This window comes from Squalius cephalus (genome assembly GCF_949319135.1).
Source record: "Squalius cephalus genome assembly, chromosome: 10".
NCBI classification, from domain to species: domain Eukaryota; kingdom Metazoa; phylum Chordata; class Actinopteri; order Cypriniformes; family Leuciscidae; genus Squalius; species Squalius cephalus.
Genome location: NC_137131.1, coordinates 1476586 through 1493135, shown reverse-complemented (window position 1 = coordinate 1493135; position 16550 = coordinate 1476586). Strand labels below are relative to the sequence as shown.

At 34.6% G+C, this 16550-nt stretch overlaps 1 protein-coding gene across 2 annotated transcripts in view; it reads right to left on the bottom strand.

The window, feature by feature from the left end:
* kif5ab (kinesin family member 5A, b) overlaps nt 1-16550 on the bottom strand; it is a 581587-nt gene that overhangs the window by 525658 nt on the left and 39379 nt on the right. The window contains exons 17-28 of one of the 2 annotated variants that reach the window (XM_079883524.1): nt 14486-14603; nt 13698-13744; nt 13343-13437; nt 12864-12965; nt 12716-12776; nt 11500-11571; nt 10409-10513; nt 6978-7194; nt 6015-6159; nt 5861-5910; nt 5558-5585; nt 5106-5256 (exon numbers count right to left, since the gene is read on the bottom strand). In XM_079883524.1, coding sequence (XP_079739650.1) covers nt 5184-5256; nt 5558-5585; nt 5861-5910; nt 6015-6159; nt 6978-7194; nt 10409-10513; nt 11500-11571; nt 12716-12776; nt 12864-12965; nt 13343-13437; nt 13698-13744; nt 14486-14603 — 1113 coding nt within the window. In that variant the 3' untranslated portion in view covers nt 5106-5183. Of the gene's footprint in view, nt 1-5105; nt 5257-5557; nt 5586-5860; nt 5911-6002; nt 6160-6977; nt 7195-10408; nt 10514-11499; nt 11572-12715; nt 12777-12863; nt 12966-13342; nt 13438-13697; nt 13745-14485; nt 14604-16550 lie in introns of those variants that run through there. The other variant, XM_079883525.1, reaches the window with a different exon arrangement.

Below are 16550 nucleotides of genomic sequence, written 5' to 3'. Positions count from 1 at the left end.
ATACAAGTATAAGCACATGATAGAGTGTGAGCTCAGATTAAATCGATCCCTCTGGTTGGCAGCCAGACGCTCTTGTAGACTTGCTTACACATTGACACGTGCCGAAATGGCCCTTTATCGCTCTATTAGACAGATTTTATTATTTCTATTTGTGTCCTACTGTTATTTGAATGTTTTCCTTATTTGCAGCGATAGATATCAGGGCCTAAAACTAACTTTGTGCCACTTTTTTGCCATTTCCCAGCCATAATTATTTTTTATCAGCCATGAAACGGGCAGTTATGACACCAACATTTTAGATACCAGTGGAAATTCTGAAGGTTCAGGTACAGAAATATAATAATCAAATGTAAAATAACACTGCATAGTCTTCACTGTATAATTTAAACATGGATTAATCCTTATTAAAGTTACAAAAGTTATTCAGCCAAGAGCAGTGAGTGATTTTCTCTCTTGTAGTCTGAAGTGTCTTGGGTCGCACAGCTTTGTTTGATGCGTTGGCGTAATTTCCTCTGAAACAGGAAGATAAGGCGGGACATATTGAATGGCTCCTCCCCCTTTTCAAATAGCCAATAGTGTTTAGTTTCCCTCACAGACTGACAGCTCCATGGAAGCGAATCCCAGCGCCGATGATACGCTCGATTCAATAGTAGAGGATTCATTCATTTCATTCTCAATCAACATAAAGATAGAAAACGGAATAAAACTCAAGCGTTTGAGCAACCGAACACACACTCCAACACATAATGCTCTGATGTGTCAACGGTCGCTTTGGTCAGGTGGTGTTTATAGTAGAGGGGGCGGAGCTTCAGATTCTTGAGAGCATTTGATTGGACAGAAGATGTGATGAGAAGCGGTGATGTCCCATTTTTGAATGCTTTTATCTCCTAAATGCAAATTTCGTCATTGTTTTGGAACACACCATCTTATTCATAACCTTAAGAAGAACATATTCATACTAAATGCTAAAAAACTTTTGATTTCAGGGGGCCTTTAACATTAAAGACACAGACGCAGGTTTATTAGGCTGCTGTCACTTTAAGAGCGAATGCACGCACGGATCCAATAGACTGATACACGTGCATTTACTTTCTCAACTGTTTATGTTGACTAAGACAAAACAGACAATGATTATGAGGATACTCGTTAATTCAGGCATTTTCAAGCACAAGACGACGTGAAAGAGTTTAATTCAGTGTTCACACTCATAATTCATACAAATATTACCGGCCAACTGGCGAATGACACCGATAAATATATTTGCCAACACTGATTTTTTACTCTCATCTGTCTCTTGGCGAATGTTCATTTTAGGCCCTGGATGTAGATATGGAAACTTGATCTAATGAATGACATTCACACATTTTTGATCTTATATTTTTGGGGAACACTTGATCATTATATACTTTTTTCTAGGGCTGTCAAACGATTGATCGCGATTAATCGCATCCAAAATAAAAGTTTGTTTTTACATAATATATGTGTGTGTACGGTGTATAATTATTTTCTATATATAAATACACACACATGCATGTATATATTTAAGAAATATTTGCATGTATATACTGTGTATATATATTTATATTATATATAATTTATATTATATATAAATATTTTATATATAAATAACACATTTTTCTTAAATATATATGCATGTGAGTGTATTTATATATAGAAAATAATTATACTCCATACACACACATATATTATGTAAAAACAAACTTTTATTTTGGATGCGATTAATCGCGATTAATCGTTTGACAGCCCTACTTTTTTCATATTTATCTGCTCCAGAAAGGAGTTTTCACAGCGTCAAATAACAAAAAGAATCGTTTTCTTAGAGTCAAGAACATTTTAATAATCTAAAGAAGCTTTTTCCACGGTAAAGAACTGTCTATGGATGTTAAAGGTTGTTAACGGATCCACTGATGCCAGTAAAGAGCGTATATTTTTAAGAGTGTACATTCAGAAAACACTGACGTTCATGAATCATATTCTCTTTATTGAAACATTTTTAAAGGAAAGTTTTTCTACATGTCCATCATGCACTACAAAAAGCAAACACAAAAAGGTCAATTATTACACAAATCCTCGAGTCCATCATGTGCCGTTATTCGCACTGAGCAAGATGATGCACAGAATCTCTTTAAACAAACCGCATGAGATCTTCCAGATCTGTGTTTGCCCAGCTGACGGTAAGACGGTTAGAAAGCGGCCCATGTTTATGAATATTGTTATGCATTATATCTTTATGAATGCATTATCTCATCAACCTGTTCCTGGCTGCACGGCTTACTACACGAGATTCAGTTAAAGAGCAGAATGGCTGAAATCACTGGTGTCAAAAACCTGTTTTTCTCATAACCTGACTCTCTTACCCTGACTGGCAGATCAGGACGTGTCGACAGGTCAAAGGTCAGACTCAAAGCAACCTGACCATACACACACACACACACACACACACACACACACACACACACACACACAGATGAATGTGTCAGTATTTCATCAGAGTTCACACTGACTGATGTGACTGTCTGATCACGAGTGTGTGTGTGTGTGTGTGTGTGTGTGTGTGTGTGTGTGTGTGAGTGCATGCTTGTGTGTGTGTGTGTGTGTGTGTGTGTGAGACAGTGCATGCGAGTGCGAGTGTGTGTGTGTGTGTGTGTGTAAGAAAGTGCATGCTTGTGTGTGTGTGTGTGTGTGTGTGCATGCTTGTGTGTGTGTGTGTGTGTGAGAGTGCATGCTTGTGTGTGAGTGCGAGTGCATGCTTGTGTGTGTGTGCGCGTGCTTGTGTGTGTTCATGTGTTTGTGTGTGTGTTTGAGAAAGTGCATGCACCTGTGTGTGTGTGTGAGTGCATGCTTGTGTGTGTGTGTGTGTGTGTGTGTGTGTGTGAGAGTGCATGCTTGTGTGTGTGTGAGTGCAAGTGGATGTGTTTGAGTGTGTGTGTGTGTGTGTGTGTGAGAGTGCATGCTTGTGTGTGTGTGCGTGCTTGTGTGTGTTCATGTGTTTGTGTGTGTGTGTGTGTGTGTGTGTGTGTGTGTGTGTGTGTGTGTTTGAGAAAGTGCATGCACCTGTGTGTGTGTGTGTGTGTGTGAGTGCACCTGTGTGTGTGTGTGAGTGCAAGTGGATGTGTTTGAGTGTGTGTTCATGTGTTTGAGTGTGTGTGTGTGTGTGTGTGTGAGAAAGTGCATGAGTGTGTGTGTGTGTGTGTGTGTGTGTGTGTGTGTGTGAAAGTGCATGCTTGTGTGGGTGTGTGAGTGCATGTGTTTGTGTGTGCGCGTGAGTGTGTGTGTGAGTGTGTCTGCATGTGTTTGTGTGTACATGTGCATGAGTGTGTGTGTGTGTGTGTGTGTGTGTGTGTGTGTGTGTGTGTGTGTGTGAGAGAGAGAGTGTGTCTGCATGTGTTTGTGTTGTTTCTCACACATCTGAATTTATCAAATGTAAAGATAATAATTCCTCAACTCCATTTATGATGTATGAAATCCTGTTTCTATGAACAATCTGATCTACTTAGAATTGACTAGATATATTTACTCTTTTATTATCTGACTTTTACACTTAAATATCTAATGTCGCGTCTCTCTTACGGAAGCTTGTTTCTGCTTCAGGTTAAAATTAAAAGGGCAATTGCAACTTTATATCTCACAATAATTCTGACCTTTCTTCTCAGAAATGTGAGGAGATTCAAACTCAAAACTGTGGGAGAAAAAGTCGCCATTACCTTTTTAATTAATAGCGTGGCGGAAACGAGCTTCAATACTCTCTAGAGTTTATTATAGGTAGAAGTAATTTAACTAAATAAAAGCTAATAAAGTTGTTTTCTTTATATATAACGATACTGATAACATAAATAATGCATACAAATCGCAACAAAAACTACTCTGTCATTTAAATATGAGTATAAAAATAGTAACAGCTACATACAAATATTTCATCATAACCTCACACTAATGTAGACGGTGACGAACAGCGTCACACAGTCGGCTCGTGGGGAACGCGGACTTTTATCACATTTTTTGTTTAGTTTTTCATTAGTATATTTGCTCATTTGAATTTCCTCATTTATCATTGGATTTTAATTCTCTTATATAAGGACACTGGCCCTTTAAAAAATAATGATCACTAGTAATTATTATTGGTTAGAAAAGATAAATGACTATTGGTACTAATATATAGAAAGACTGAGGGATTATGGGTAATAGTTTAAGCATCTGTTGCCCTGTAATCTCACCGTTCAGCAAAACCCTCTCATAGAAAACCATCAGTTCCTGAAATGATCTGAGAATGAAAGCTCTTCATCATGCAGCTCGACAGATTCTGCCAGTGTGTGTGTGACGAGTGTGTGTGTGACGGGTTCATGTTCATCACTGGAACTGCAGGCAACATGCATATATAAATATACAGAGAAGAGAATTCAGAAGTACAGGTCGCCTGGAGAGAAACACAAACAACATGGTAAATATTACTTATCATATTTAACATTATTTTTAGTAATTATTTATACAAATATAAAAATGGAATATTATAATATATATGTAATAATATGTTATTGTTATGCATTGTCATATTTATTAATATAATAACTTAAATTAAAATAAAAATTAATTAATTGATATATATATGTAATGTAATATATGTTGATATTTTATTAAATATATTCAATGTATTATAATTACAATATTTAATAACATTTATAATATTATAAATAAATATATTATAAATATAATTACATATTTTTTTATTTTATAAATAATTTATTAAAATACTAGAATATTTGTTAATATGGTAAGTAATACATTAAATAGATTTAATTACATATAATAAATAAAAATTAAGTTTTTATAATCTTATAATTGATAAAATTACTAAAGACTATTAAAAATATATGTAATGTATTATACTTATCATATTTAATATCTTTAGTAATTTAATAAATTATTTGTAAAATTATAATATTTAATAATATGATTATATTAATAATGTAATATATATTATTATATATATTTAATACTTTTTTTGTAATTTAATAAACAATTTTTTTATATACAAATACTGTCCATTACTGTGCATGTGTTTGCATTAAAAAAAAATAGCAATACAATGTTTTTTACAGTACTATGGTAAAGGTGATTTGCTCTTCAGTAGTTCTCGGTCAGTTTACCTGTGTGTGTGTGTGTGTTTAGCTGGCGATGGGCTTCTCTTGACGAATGCCTTCCTCTGATTGGTCAGCAGTGACAGACGTAGAGCGAGCGCTAAAACACACACCATCATCATCAGAGGCTTTACACAGCATGTCGAGTTACTACAGAGTTACTACAGAGTTACTACAGAGTTACTACAGAGTTACTACAGAGAGTTACTACAGAGTCAGAGTTACTACAGAGTTACTACAGAGTTACTACAGAGTTACTACAGAGTTACTACAGAGTTACTACAGAGAGTTACTACAGAGTCAGAGTTACTACAGAGTTACTACAGAGTTACTACAGAGTTACTACAGAATTACTACAGAGTTACTACAGAGTTACTACAGTCACACACTGCCATGCTTACCTGTTATCATTCACATCTCTGCCATTTCCTGTTCAAATAAGTATGAATATGCATTAACATACTGATAATAAGTGCTCAAAATAATGCATTAAAGATGCTCGGATCTGCTGCACGCAGAGTCATTTACTGCATTAAATATAAAATGCTTAATTTATAGAAAACGACGGCGATGAGCGTCACATGATCGAGTCTATGGATGTTTCAATCAAGTCCCATGCAGAAATTATTTTTAACTCTGAGCAATAACATTTGGTTCAGCTAATAAAGCACAGCATCAGTTGTGTTGGTGTGAAGCGTCTTTACCGTTCAGTGTGTGTGTGGAGTCCGTGTGTGAGTCGTCCGCTGACTGCGTCCTGTTCACATGAGGAACACACACACACACACACACACACACACACACACAGCTGTAGTAAAAACAGAGTTCAATCAGGCACAAGTCATAAACGCTGTTACTCACTTGCTGGTCGAACTGGTTGATTTGGGTTTTTCACTGGCGCTGTTGAACATCACATTGCTGAATGTGATTGGCTGATCTCTGCTGCGCGTGAACATGTGATTGGCTGATGAGGAGGCGGGGTAATGTCCTGGGCGAATCGGCTTGGCTGAGGGCAAAAAATAAAACCATAAAATGTAATATCATTTTATATGTATTTAATAATATTACACATATTACAGTTTTAAAATGTAGTAATATTATATTGATAATCCGATACATAATCGCATTAAATATATTTAATAACAATTATAATATTATAAATACATGTATTATATAAAAAAAAATATTGTTAGTAATTATTTAAAATGTAATATACTTATATTTATAATATAATGTTATTAAATATACTTAATGTATTATTTTTCTTGTTTAATAATATTTTAGTAATTTAAAATTGTATTATATTTTTAGTAATTTAATAAATTTATACAATCATAATATTTAGAATATTATTTATTTATAATAAATTACTAAATGTATTCAATGTATTATAATATTCCATAATATCTTTATTAATTTAATAAATTATTTATAAAATTATAAAATATAATATTATATTATAATATATTCACTTAATATAATATATTCACAGAATATTTTTATGTTAATATATTTTATGCATTATTTATATTTGTTATGTTTGTATAATATTATATTTATAATAATATATTAATTTATAATATTATAAATGTTATTAAATATATTTTATGCATTGCTTATATATTTGACAGTGATAGTTATAGTTATTACATTTGAATAAAATGTAATAAAATATAAATGTCATATCATTATTCTACTAGAAAGAAGTGCGCTTGAATGTATTGAATGTGCATAATAAGGCTAATTCAGTGAATAAAACACTTGAGGATCTGAGATTCATCAGGTTCAAGTGTCGCCCCAGTGCATTGTGGGAGTGGCACTGACCGATGAGCGCAGCGTGAGTTCTTCTGAAGGGGTTTCTGAGCCTCATGACGTCTCTGATGCGCTCGACCTCCTGCTGGTACCGGCGCCGGTCCATCATCGCTCCTTCTTTCGCTTCGGTCAGAGCGTTCTCCAGCGCTCGAACACGCTCAGCCGTCGAGCGAAGACGCTTCTCCAGCTTCGGGAGCTCACAGCGCAGGTCTGCGTTATCACCGACCAGCTGTGTGTGTGTGTGTGTGTGTGTGTGTGTGAGACAGAGAGAGAGAATCATAAAGAATAGGAGATTTTTGTGTGCATTCTCTAATGCAGTGGTTTTCAAGGGTCGCGAGTCTTAAAAAATGGGGTGTAAATCGGACAGTTCATCACGATACGATACGATACGATTCTCTCGGTCAGCGATACGATATTTGCCGATACCTCAAAAAACTTCTGCGATAGTAGATAGTAGGCTATTGGTTAAAATTCTTACAGTCCGTTAATGGTTAACCGGTTAATTAAAGCTGCAGACCGCAGTTTTTCCTCTTTGTCGCCATCTCTGTTCGAAATCTGCAATTGCAGTTATTCGCGGAATTATCAACTTGACGTGGGTTGTGCCTCGGCACGGCACAGCGCGGATGAATCCAGTGTTTTGAGGAGAATGTGTGGCTGTCAGTCGGTGTGGATCCTGGCATTCGCAATCACAGATTCTGCTTTTGGAAATATGACCAACATAAGAGTTTTTACTGGAAAATGTTCTGAACAAGTAACATCCACTTCTGCTCTGACCAACTAAGGGGGAAAAAGCATTGCAGTAAATCGCGCCGATTAAATCTAACGATCGCTCATCATATCACGTCAAACCGTGCAAATTATACTTTGTTCTCAAATTGTTAATGTTAACAACATCAGCATTGCGTGACATTCAATGCCCTTCCGATATTATCCTTGTTTCCGCATGGGCCGGTGTCAGTCTCTTTTTCTGTAGCCGCTCTGAAATCTTTTGCGTTTTACAGCGGGTGAATCTCCTGATGATTGTCGTTTGAACCATTTCTAGATCCGCCATCAAATTGATCGGTTTAATCATATCCAGTTCTGTGAGAAAAGGCTATAAATCTCCAGCATCCTCACACTCATCGCCGACTAGCCGAGACTCTTCTTTATGTGGACAGATGTGATGGAATGACGCAAAGACATGCTCAAATTTCCCGCTGAAATCCACCAGAACCGCTGGAGTTAAACACATCATTACAAGCTCACCGTTCTGAATCGAGCTACGGCAAGCAGAGAGTTCTGAACACTGGCTGGTGATGTACTTAATCAAAAAATTATTTTGGATAATTTTTAACCCAAAAAAGCTACGGACTGCAGCTTTAAGCATCCCTGTAGCCTATTTAATATGGAGCCAGATCAAATTGCGTTGCGATCGCGTCGAGGATCAGCCAGTGCTTGTGCATCAGCAAAACCGGTTGTTAAAGGTTCTCTAAGCGATGTCACGCGTTTTATAGGCCAACTTTTTTTTGTCACATGCAGCAAACATCTCCTCACTATCCACTCTCTGCCTGTCCCCTGAACACACAGTGAAGACACGCGGTCTCTGTAGACACCACAGGCTCCACAAACGACAACAAAAACAAACTGGCCCAGCCTGGACCACGAAACATAACAAACAGTGTTCCAGCCAATCACTGACGAGAATGATTTGGGGGTTGGGGGTGGGGGGGGTTAGTGCGCGTGCACATGAAGGGTAGGGTGGTGGGGGTATGGGAGAAGCATGAAGAGGGACGTTAGCTAGAGGAGAGATGTCCTAGACAACGACTAACGTTAAAATGGTATATTCTTGAGAATCTTGATATGGCGACACACGACCAAAGAGACGGCGCTCCGATGAACAAATGACAAAGAAGAGGGAAAAGGAGAAGGAACGTGCGAAGTCCCGAATTTACATCGGAACAGTGTTCAAAAGGTGGGAGAACTTCGCCGGGAGAAGGGCTTCCGATCCGACACTCAGGAGACTCTGTTTCTGCCGGACAGGGTAAATCCAGTCTGGTGTTCCTAATGGTTCTTGACTGTTTCAGGAAGCACGGGAGGGAGGGGGAGGGGACGGGATGAGGAGGAGGGAGGGTCGAGCTAGCCTCCGTTTTGTTTGACAGTCAACAAGGAGTGACGTCACCCAACATCGCTTAGAGCAGCTCTAAGAAAAGTACTTAGCAGAATTGTTTTGCCATCTAATGTTTTAAATGAGAATAAAGTCAAATGTGCCTTTATAGCCCCATTTTATATAAGTATTCTTATGCTTGGCTTGACTTGTTTGCATGTAAATGGATGTAAGCCTATATAGCCTATGGGTCACGTCCCATGGGTCCCATGAAAAAAAAAGAAATTCGCTCCTAAAGCTACACTGTGTAGGATTTACTCCCATCTAGCGGTGAAATTGTTTATGACTACCAACTGAATATTACTTTCTAGCCCCTCCCATTCCGAGGGTGTTTTAACTCCTACGGTGGCCGTATTATTTTTTGTTTGGGAAACGAAGCCATGCTTAGATGACAAAGAAACAATCGGGAGTTATTTCGCAATAAACAAACTAAAAGTGTACATAACGTTTCAAAATGTTGACGTCAGTAAGATTTTTTTTTTTAAACGAAATTAATATTTTTATTCATCAAGGATCAATGCATTAAATTGATCAAAAGTGACAGTCAAATAATAAAATAATTCTGCATAAAATAATGGTTATGGTGGTTTCCACAAAAATATGTAATATTATTGTAAACATAATATGTTTTCAACATTGATAATAATAAGAAATGTTTCTTGAGCAGCAAATCATCATATTAGAATGATTTCTCATCATGAAGACTGGAGTAATGATACTGAAAATTCAGCTTTGATCACAGAAATAAATTACAGTTTACTATTAAATTGTAATAATATTACAGTTTTTACTGCATTTTTGATCAAATAAATGCAGAAGAGAATTAAAAATCTTACAGACCCCAAACCTTTGAACCATAGGCTAGTGAACAAAAGTGCTTTTACTATAATTAGGATAGTTTGGTAAAAGTCACTGACTAATTACAGGCGAGTTGAGACCACAAATCACAAAACATTGAAAACGTCTTCAGATTTAGCATATTAATGATGCATTCACCTAATAAATCATGACACACTGCTCTAGCACAGGAAAGTGCATGTAAGTTCAAGTGCATGCTTTTAAAATTAAAAAATATATGTATGTATTCTAAATGGCAGATTCTACGCTTACGAGAATACTTGATTAGTTGGTAGAAGTAATTACACATTAATGAGCACATATCATTTTGAAAGAACAAAGTGTTTTTTGCTAAGAATCAACTTAAAAAATTACACAGTATAGCTTTAAAAAAGTTTGAACACCACTGCCTGCTCTAATGTAACTAGTCAGGTGAAGATTTGTGGCACGTTTCTTTACGGACCTGTTTGTGAACTTTCGTGAGCTGTTCCAGATTGTTCTCAAGGAAGGAGATCTTCTGTTTCTGTGTTGAACATCCACAGCTTTCATCCGAATCCAACTCAGAGCTCTGAAACACACAGATTCATATAATCCAACTTCATATAATCCTAAAAATATTGGTGGTAATTTAATAAATTATTTATAAAATTGTAAAATTATTATATTAAAAAATGTATTATAGAATATATTAATTTATAATACTATAAATATATTTTATGCATTACTTATCATATCTAATAATATTTTAAATAATTTAATTTAATAATGTATACAATCATAACATTTAATATTATTTTTATATAATATTATATATTTATAATAAAATGTAAAATTATATATTTATATATAATATTATATATTTATAATAATGTTGTTAAATATATTTAATGTTACTTTTCATATTTAGTAATTTTGTAAATTATTTAAATATTTAATTGATATATTATTAAATATTTTTAATGTATTATAATTATAATAGTAATTTAATACATTCATTTTTATAAACGCTTTTATGTTTAAATTTTAGTATTTATTATTATAATTTTCTTTCATGGTTTGTGGAATGATATCACAGTAACATTACATATCATGACAGGAAATTGCACTGAAATTTATCAAAAATTTATTATAAATTTTAATGTGATAATGCATATTTTTGGCTAATAAAATATAAATGTCAGACAGTCTGACATTATTAACTAATAAGGACATTATTAACAAATGTTAGCAAAGATTAATAAACACTGTAACAAATGTGATGCTCATTGTTAATGTTATAGTTAATATATTATAGTATATATATATATATATATAGTTATAGCATTAACTACTGGAAAATGAGCCGGTGATGGGAAAAATATATTTTAATGCTTTTGCATTGGCCAGTTTGTGACCGTACGTAAAGCACTGACAAATAATTGTTCCTCCATTGTCATTTTTTCCTTCATGTCCCATTATGGACTCCATAGGAACGTGTTGTAAAGTTTTATTGTGCTAAAATCAGCCATAATTAAATTTTTCATGACATTTTCCATGAGCTTTGAAGAAACGCACCCGTTTCACTCGAGCCGTGAGATCTTGAACGAACAGCTTCCTCAGATTGTGGAGAGTCTGCAGTTCACGAGCCTTTCAACACAAACATCTCATATATCATAATCATAATCATAATCTTCTTTAGAAACCCTTGTGGAAAAAGAAGTGCACTTCAAATCATAAAAGTACACTATCAGTCAAAACTTTTGGATCGGTGAGATTTCTAATGTTTTTAAAAGAAGTCTCTTCTGCTCACCAAGGCTGTGTTTATTTGATTAAAAATAGAAACCAAAAAATACAGTAAAAATTGTGAAATATTATTATAATGTAAATCATCTGTTTTCTATGTGAATATATAGTAAAGTGTAATTTATTCCTGTGATCAAAGCTGAATTTTCAGCATCATTACTCCAGTCTTCAGTGTCACATGATCCTTCAGAAATCACTCTAATATGATGATTTGATGCTCAAGAAACATTTATGATTATTATCAGTGTTGAAAACAGTTATTTGCATTTTATTTTTCAGGATTCTTTGATGAATAGAAAGTTCAAAAGAACAGCATTTATCTGAAATAGAAATGGCTTTTGTAACATTAAACACTACCGTTCAAAAGTTTGAGGTCAGTAAGAATTTTTATTTAATTTTTTGGGAGAAATAAATAAAATAAATCAATACTTTTATTCATCAAGGATGAGTTAAACTGATCAAAAGTGACATTTATAATGTTACAAAAGATTATATTTTAAATAAATGCTGTTTTTTGAACTTTATATTCACCAAAGAATCCTGAAAAATAAAATGCATCATGATTTTCAACACTGATAATAATCATAAATGTTTCCTGAGCATCAAATCATCATATTAGAGTGATTTCTGAAGGATCATGTGACACTGAAGACTGGAGTAATGATGCTGAACATTCAGCTTTGATCACAGGAATAAATTACACTTTACTGTATATTCACATAGAAAACAGAGGATTTACATTATAATAATATTTCACATTTTTTACTGTATTTATGATCATATAAATGCAGCACTGGTGAGCAGAAGAGACTGCATTTAGTATTTAAACTAAAATACATTTCCATTTTATTGTAAATAACATGCAATAAAGTTTCCAAAAACATTCAGTCACACTTGACCATGTTCCTGTTAGTGTAGAATACTAATAATAAAATAATAAAAATAAAATAAAAAGTAAAAGCAAAAGAATAAAAGTGTAGATACTCACAACGGTCTCCTCCAAACCCTTCATGTCCTGCTTGGTTTGCTCCTGTCGTTCATGAAGATATCTGCAGATATAGCAGTGTGTGTGAGACGTGATGTCATTCTCTCCTCACTGAAGTGTGTGTGTGTGTGTGTGTGTGAGAGAGACTCACCTGAGCTCCTCCAGCTGTCTGGATTTCTCTCGCTCACGGTTCTTCAAAACGCTGAACTCGACGCTCATCTGATCCAGACGCAGGTTCAGCCTCTGATTATCACTGAAAACACACATATTATACATGTTATTAAAGTTATTTAATGTATTACTGATCATATTTAAAAATATTTTAGTAATTTAATAAAAAAAATTATAAATTTAAAAATATTAAAAATATTTTCAATAGGTTATTACATATATTTTATGCATTACTAATCATATTTGATAATATTTGTAAGAATTTATACAATCATAACATTTAATATATATATTTTTATGATAAAATATGTTGTTAAAAATATTTAACGTTTTACTTTTCATATTTAGCAATTCAGTAAATTATTTAAATATTCCATTTACACATTATTAAACATATTTAATATAGAAGTAGAAGTGTGATGTTGATTGTTAATGTTGAAGTTAAAGTGAGTTTCTGACTCTTTGAGCTCGTCGATGATCTTCTGTTTGTGGTTGATGTCGTCGCGCAGGCGTCCGAGCGTCTTGTGTTTCGGCTCACGCTGAACCTCTGCTTTCTGAGAATAACACACACACAAATACAGTTATGGGCTAAACAATATATCCAAATATCGCAAATGTATATATCGTGATATGCATATCGCAACGGCTTGCAATAACTGCGGTCATGAAGAAAAGATGAAGAGAAAATCACTCTCTGCTCTCGGCTGAAGAACTTCTGGAGCTTTAATAAACATCCTCACCGTATAAACTTTAGCAGAATCGATAACTTTCTGCCACATCAGCAATAAATCAAACGCTGACAAACAAAAACTACCTTCACGTTTCCAGACTCGTCCGGGTCCGGGTTCTCCTGACCGCCGTCTGCACACACACACACACAAGAACATCAGTGTTATATCGTGTGATATTACTGCGAAAGCATGTTTTACAGCATTTTCTGACTGTGATGAGAATGTAAATTAATGATAATAAAGTATCAGTTGTGTGACTGAAGAAGCAACACTTATTGTGGGAAATTAATGTTGTTTGTTTAGTTTATAACGCATATGAATATGAGCCGACATGTAAAATGTTAATTTTAAAAATTCATAATTTAACTAACCAATATAACGCTCAATACACTGATTGAAGGAGAATATTTTACTATGATGATAATATTTTGAGAGAAAAAATGATGGCGGACAATATAGTTAATTAAACTGTTCAAAATGACAGTAAAATTTGTACCATTTTACTGTTTATTTTATTTTGATTAAACAATTAATTCTTTTTAAAATAAATATATTTATAAAATTTAATATGAATTTGAAATTGAATATAAAAACTATCTGTTTAAATAAAATATAAAATAAACGTTTTATATCCACAATTGTTATGAAAATATAAATTTTGTGTACATGGCTTTTCAGTAGCCAAATAAATAATATTTTGAGGAAAAACTATGGTTTCATTATAAATATGATGACTATCTCTAAGATGGACACAGTGGTATTAACCTTTTGAATCAAACCATTTTCTGCCATCTAGTGGTTTAAATATATTTATGTATGCATGTAATATACAGTATATGTATATACTGTGTGTGTGTGTGTGTGTGTGTACCTGCGGCCTGTAGTTTAGCGAGCTCTTCGCTCAGACAGTCGTAGTTTTCTTCCAGTTGTCTTTTCTTGAGTTCCACATTCTGCATGTATTCAGTCAGAGAGCGGATCTTCGCTTCATGCTGGAACACACACACACACACACACACACACACACACACACACACACACACACACACACACACACACACACACACACACACACACACACACAGATACTTTGGCAGTTAAACTATGTTTGCATGTGTACTTGTGAGTGTGTGCGTGAGTGAGTGTGTGTAAGTGTGTGTGTGTGTGTGTTCTGACCTGTGATATGAGCAGTTGACAGGAGCACAGTTCTCTCTCAGTCTCTGATTGTGTGTGTGTGTGTATGTGTGTGTGTGTGTGTGTGTGCATGTGTGTGTGTGTGTTCTGACCTGTGATATGAGCAGTTGGCAGTAGCACAGTTCTCTCGCGGTCTCTCTCTGTGTGTGTGTGTGTGTGTGTGTGTGTGTGTGTGTGTGTGTGTGTGTGTGTGTGTGTGTGTGTGTGTGTGTTCTGACCTGTGATATGAGCAGTTGTCAGGAGCACAGTTCTCTCTCAGTCTCTGAGTGTGTGTGTGTGTGTGTGTGTTCTGACCTGTGATATGAGCAGTTGTCAGGAGCACAGTTCTCTCTCGGTCTCTGTGTGTGTGTGTGTGTGTGTGTGTGTGTGTGTTCTGACCTGTGATATGAGCAGTTGACAGGAGCACAGTTCTCTCTCGGTCTCTGAGTGTGTGTGTGTGTGTGTGTGTGTGTGTGTTCTGACCTGTGATATGAGCAGTTGACAGGAGCACAGTTCTCTCTCGGTCTCTGAGTGTGTGTGTGTGTGTGTGTGTGTTCTGACCTGTGATATGAGCAGCTGACAGGTATGGGAAGCCGTTCAGGAAATAATACAAGTGTATTGTGTGAATATGGATTGGTTTACTTGTTGAATGTATGGTTTAATGACAAACGCATTGGTTTATAATACATTGGTATAACCAGATATATACTGGTTTAGATACATCGGTCTGATCAAGTGTACATGGGTTTGCTCACTTATACACTGGTTTGTTCAAGTAAACATTGGGCTACTCAAATATGCATTGGTTTCCTCAACTATATATTGGTTTAGATGCATCAGTTTCCTCAAGTATATGTTGGTTTCTTCAGTTATACATTGGTTTGTATATTGTTTTCTTCAAGTATATTTTGGTTAGATACATTGGTTGGCTCGGGTATACATTGGTTTCCTCAACTATATATTGGTTTAAATACATTGGTTTCCTCAACTATATATTGGTTTAGATACATTGGTTTCCTCAACTATATATTGGTTTAGATACATTGGTTTCCTCAACTATATATTGGTTTAGATTAATTGGTTTCCTCAACTGTATATTGGTTTAGATACATTGGTTTCCTCAACTATATATTGGTTTAGATTCATTGGTTTCCTCAACTATATATTGGTTTAGATACATTGGTTTCCTCAACTATATATTGGTTTAGATTAATTGGTTTCCTCAACTATATATTGGTTTAGATACATTGGTTTCCTCAACTATATATTGGTTTAGATTAATTGGTTTCCTCAACTATATATTGGTTTAGATACATTGGTTTCCTCAACTATATATTGGTTTAGATACATTGGTTTCCTCAACTATATATTGGTTTAGATTAATTGGTTTCCTCAACTATATATTGGTTTAGATACATTGGTTTCCTCAACTATATATTGGTTTAGATTAATTGGTTTCCTCAACTATATATTGGTTTAGATACATTGGTTTCCTCAACTATATATTGGTTTAGATTAATTGGTTTCCTCAACTATATATTGGTTTAGATACATTGGTTTCCTCAACTATATATTGGTTTAGATACATTGGTTTCCTCAACTATATATTGGTTTAAATACATTGGTTTCCTCAACTATATATTGGTTTAGATACATTGGTTTCCTCAACTATATATTGGTTTAGATACATTGGTTTCCTCAACTATATATTGGTTTAAATACATTGGTTTCCTCAACTATATATTGGTTTAGATTAATTGGTTTCC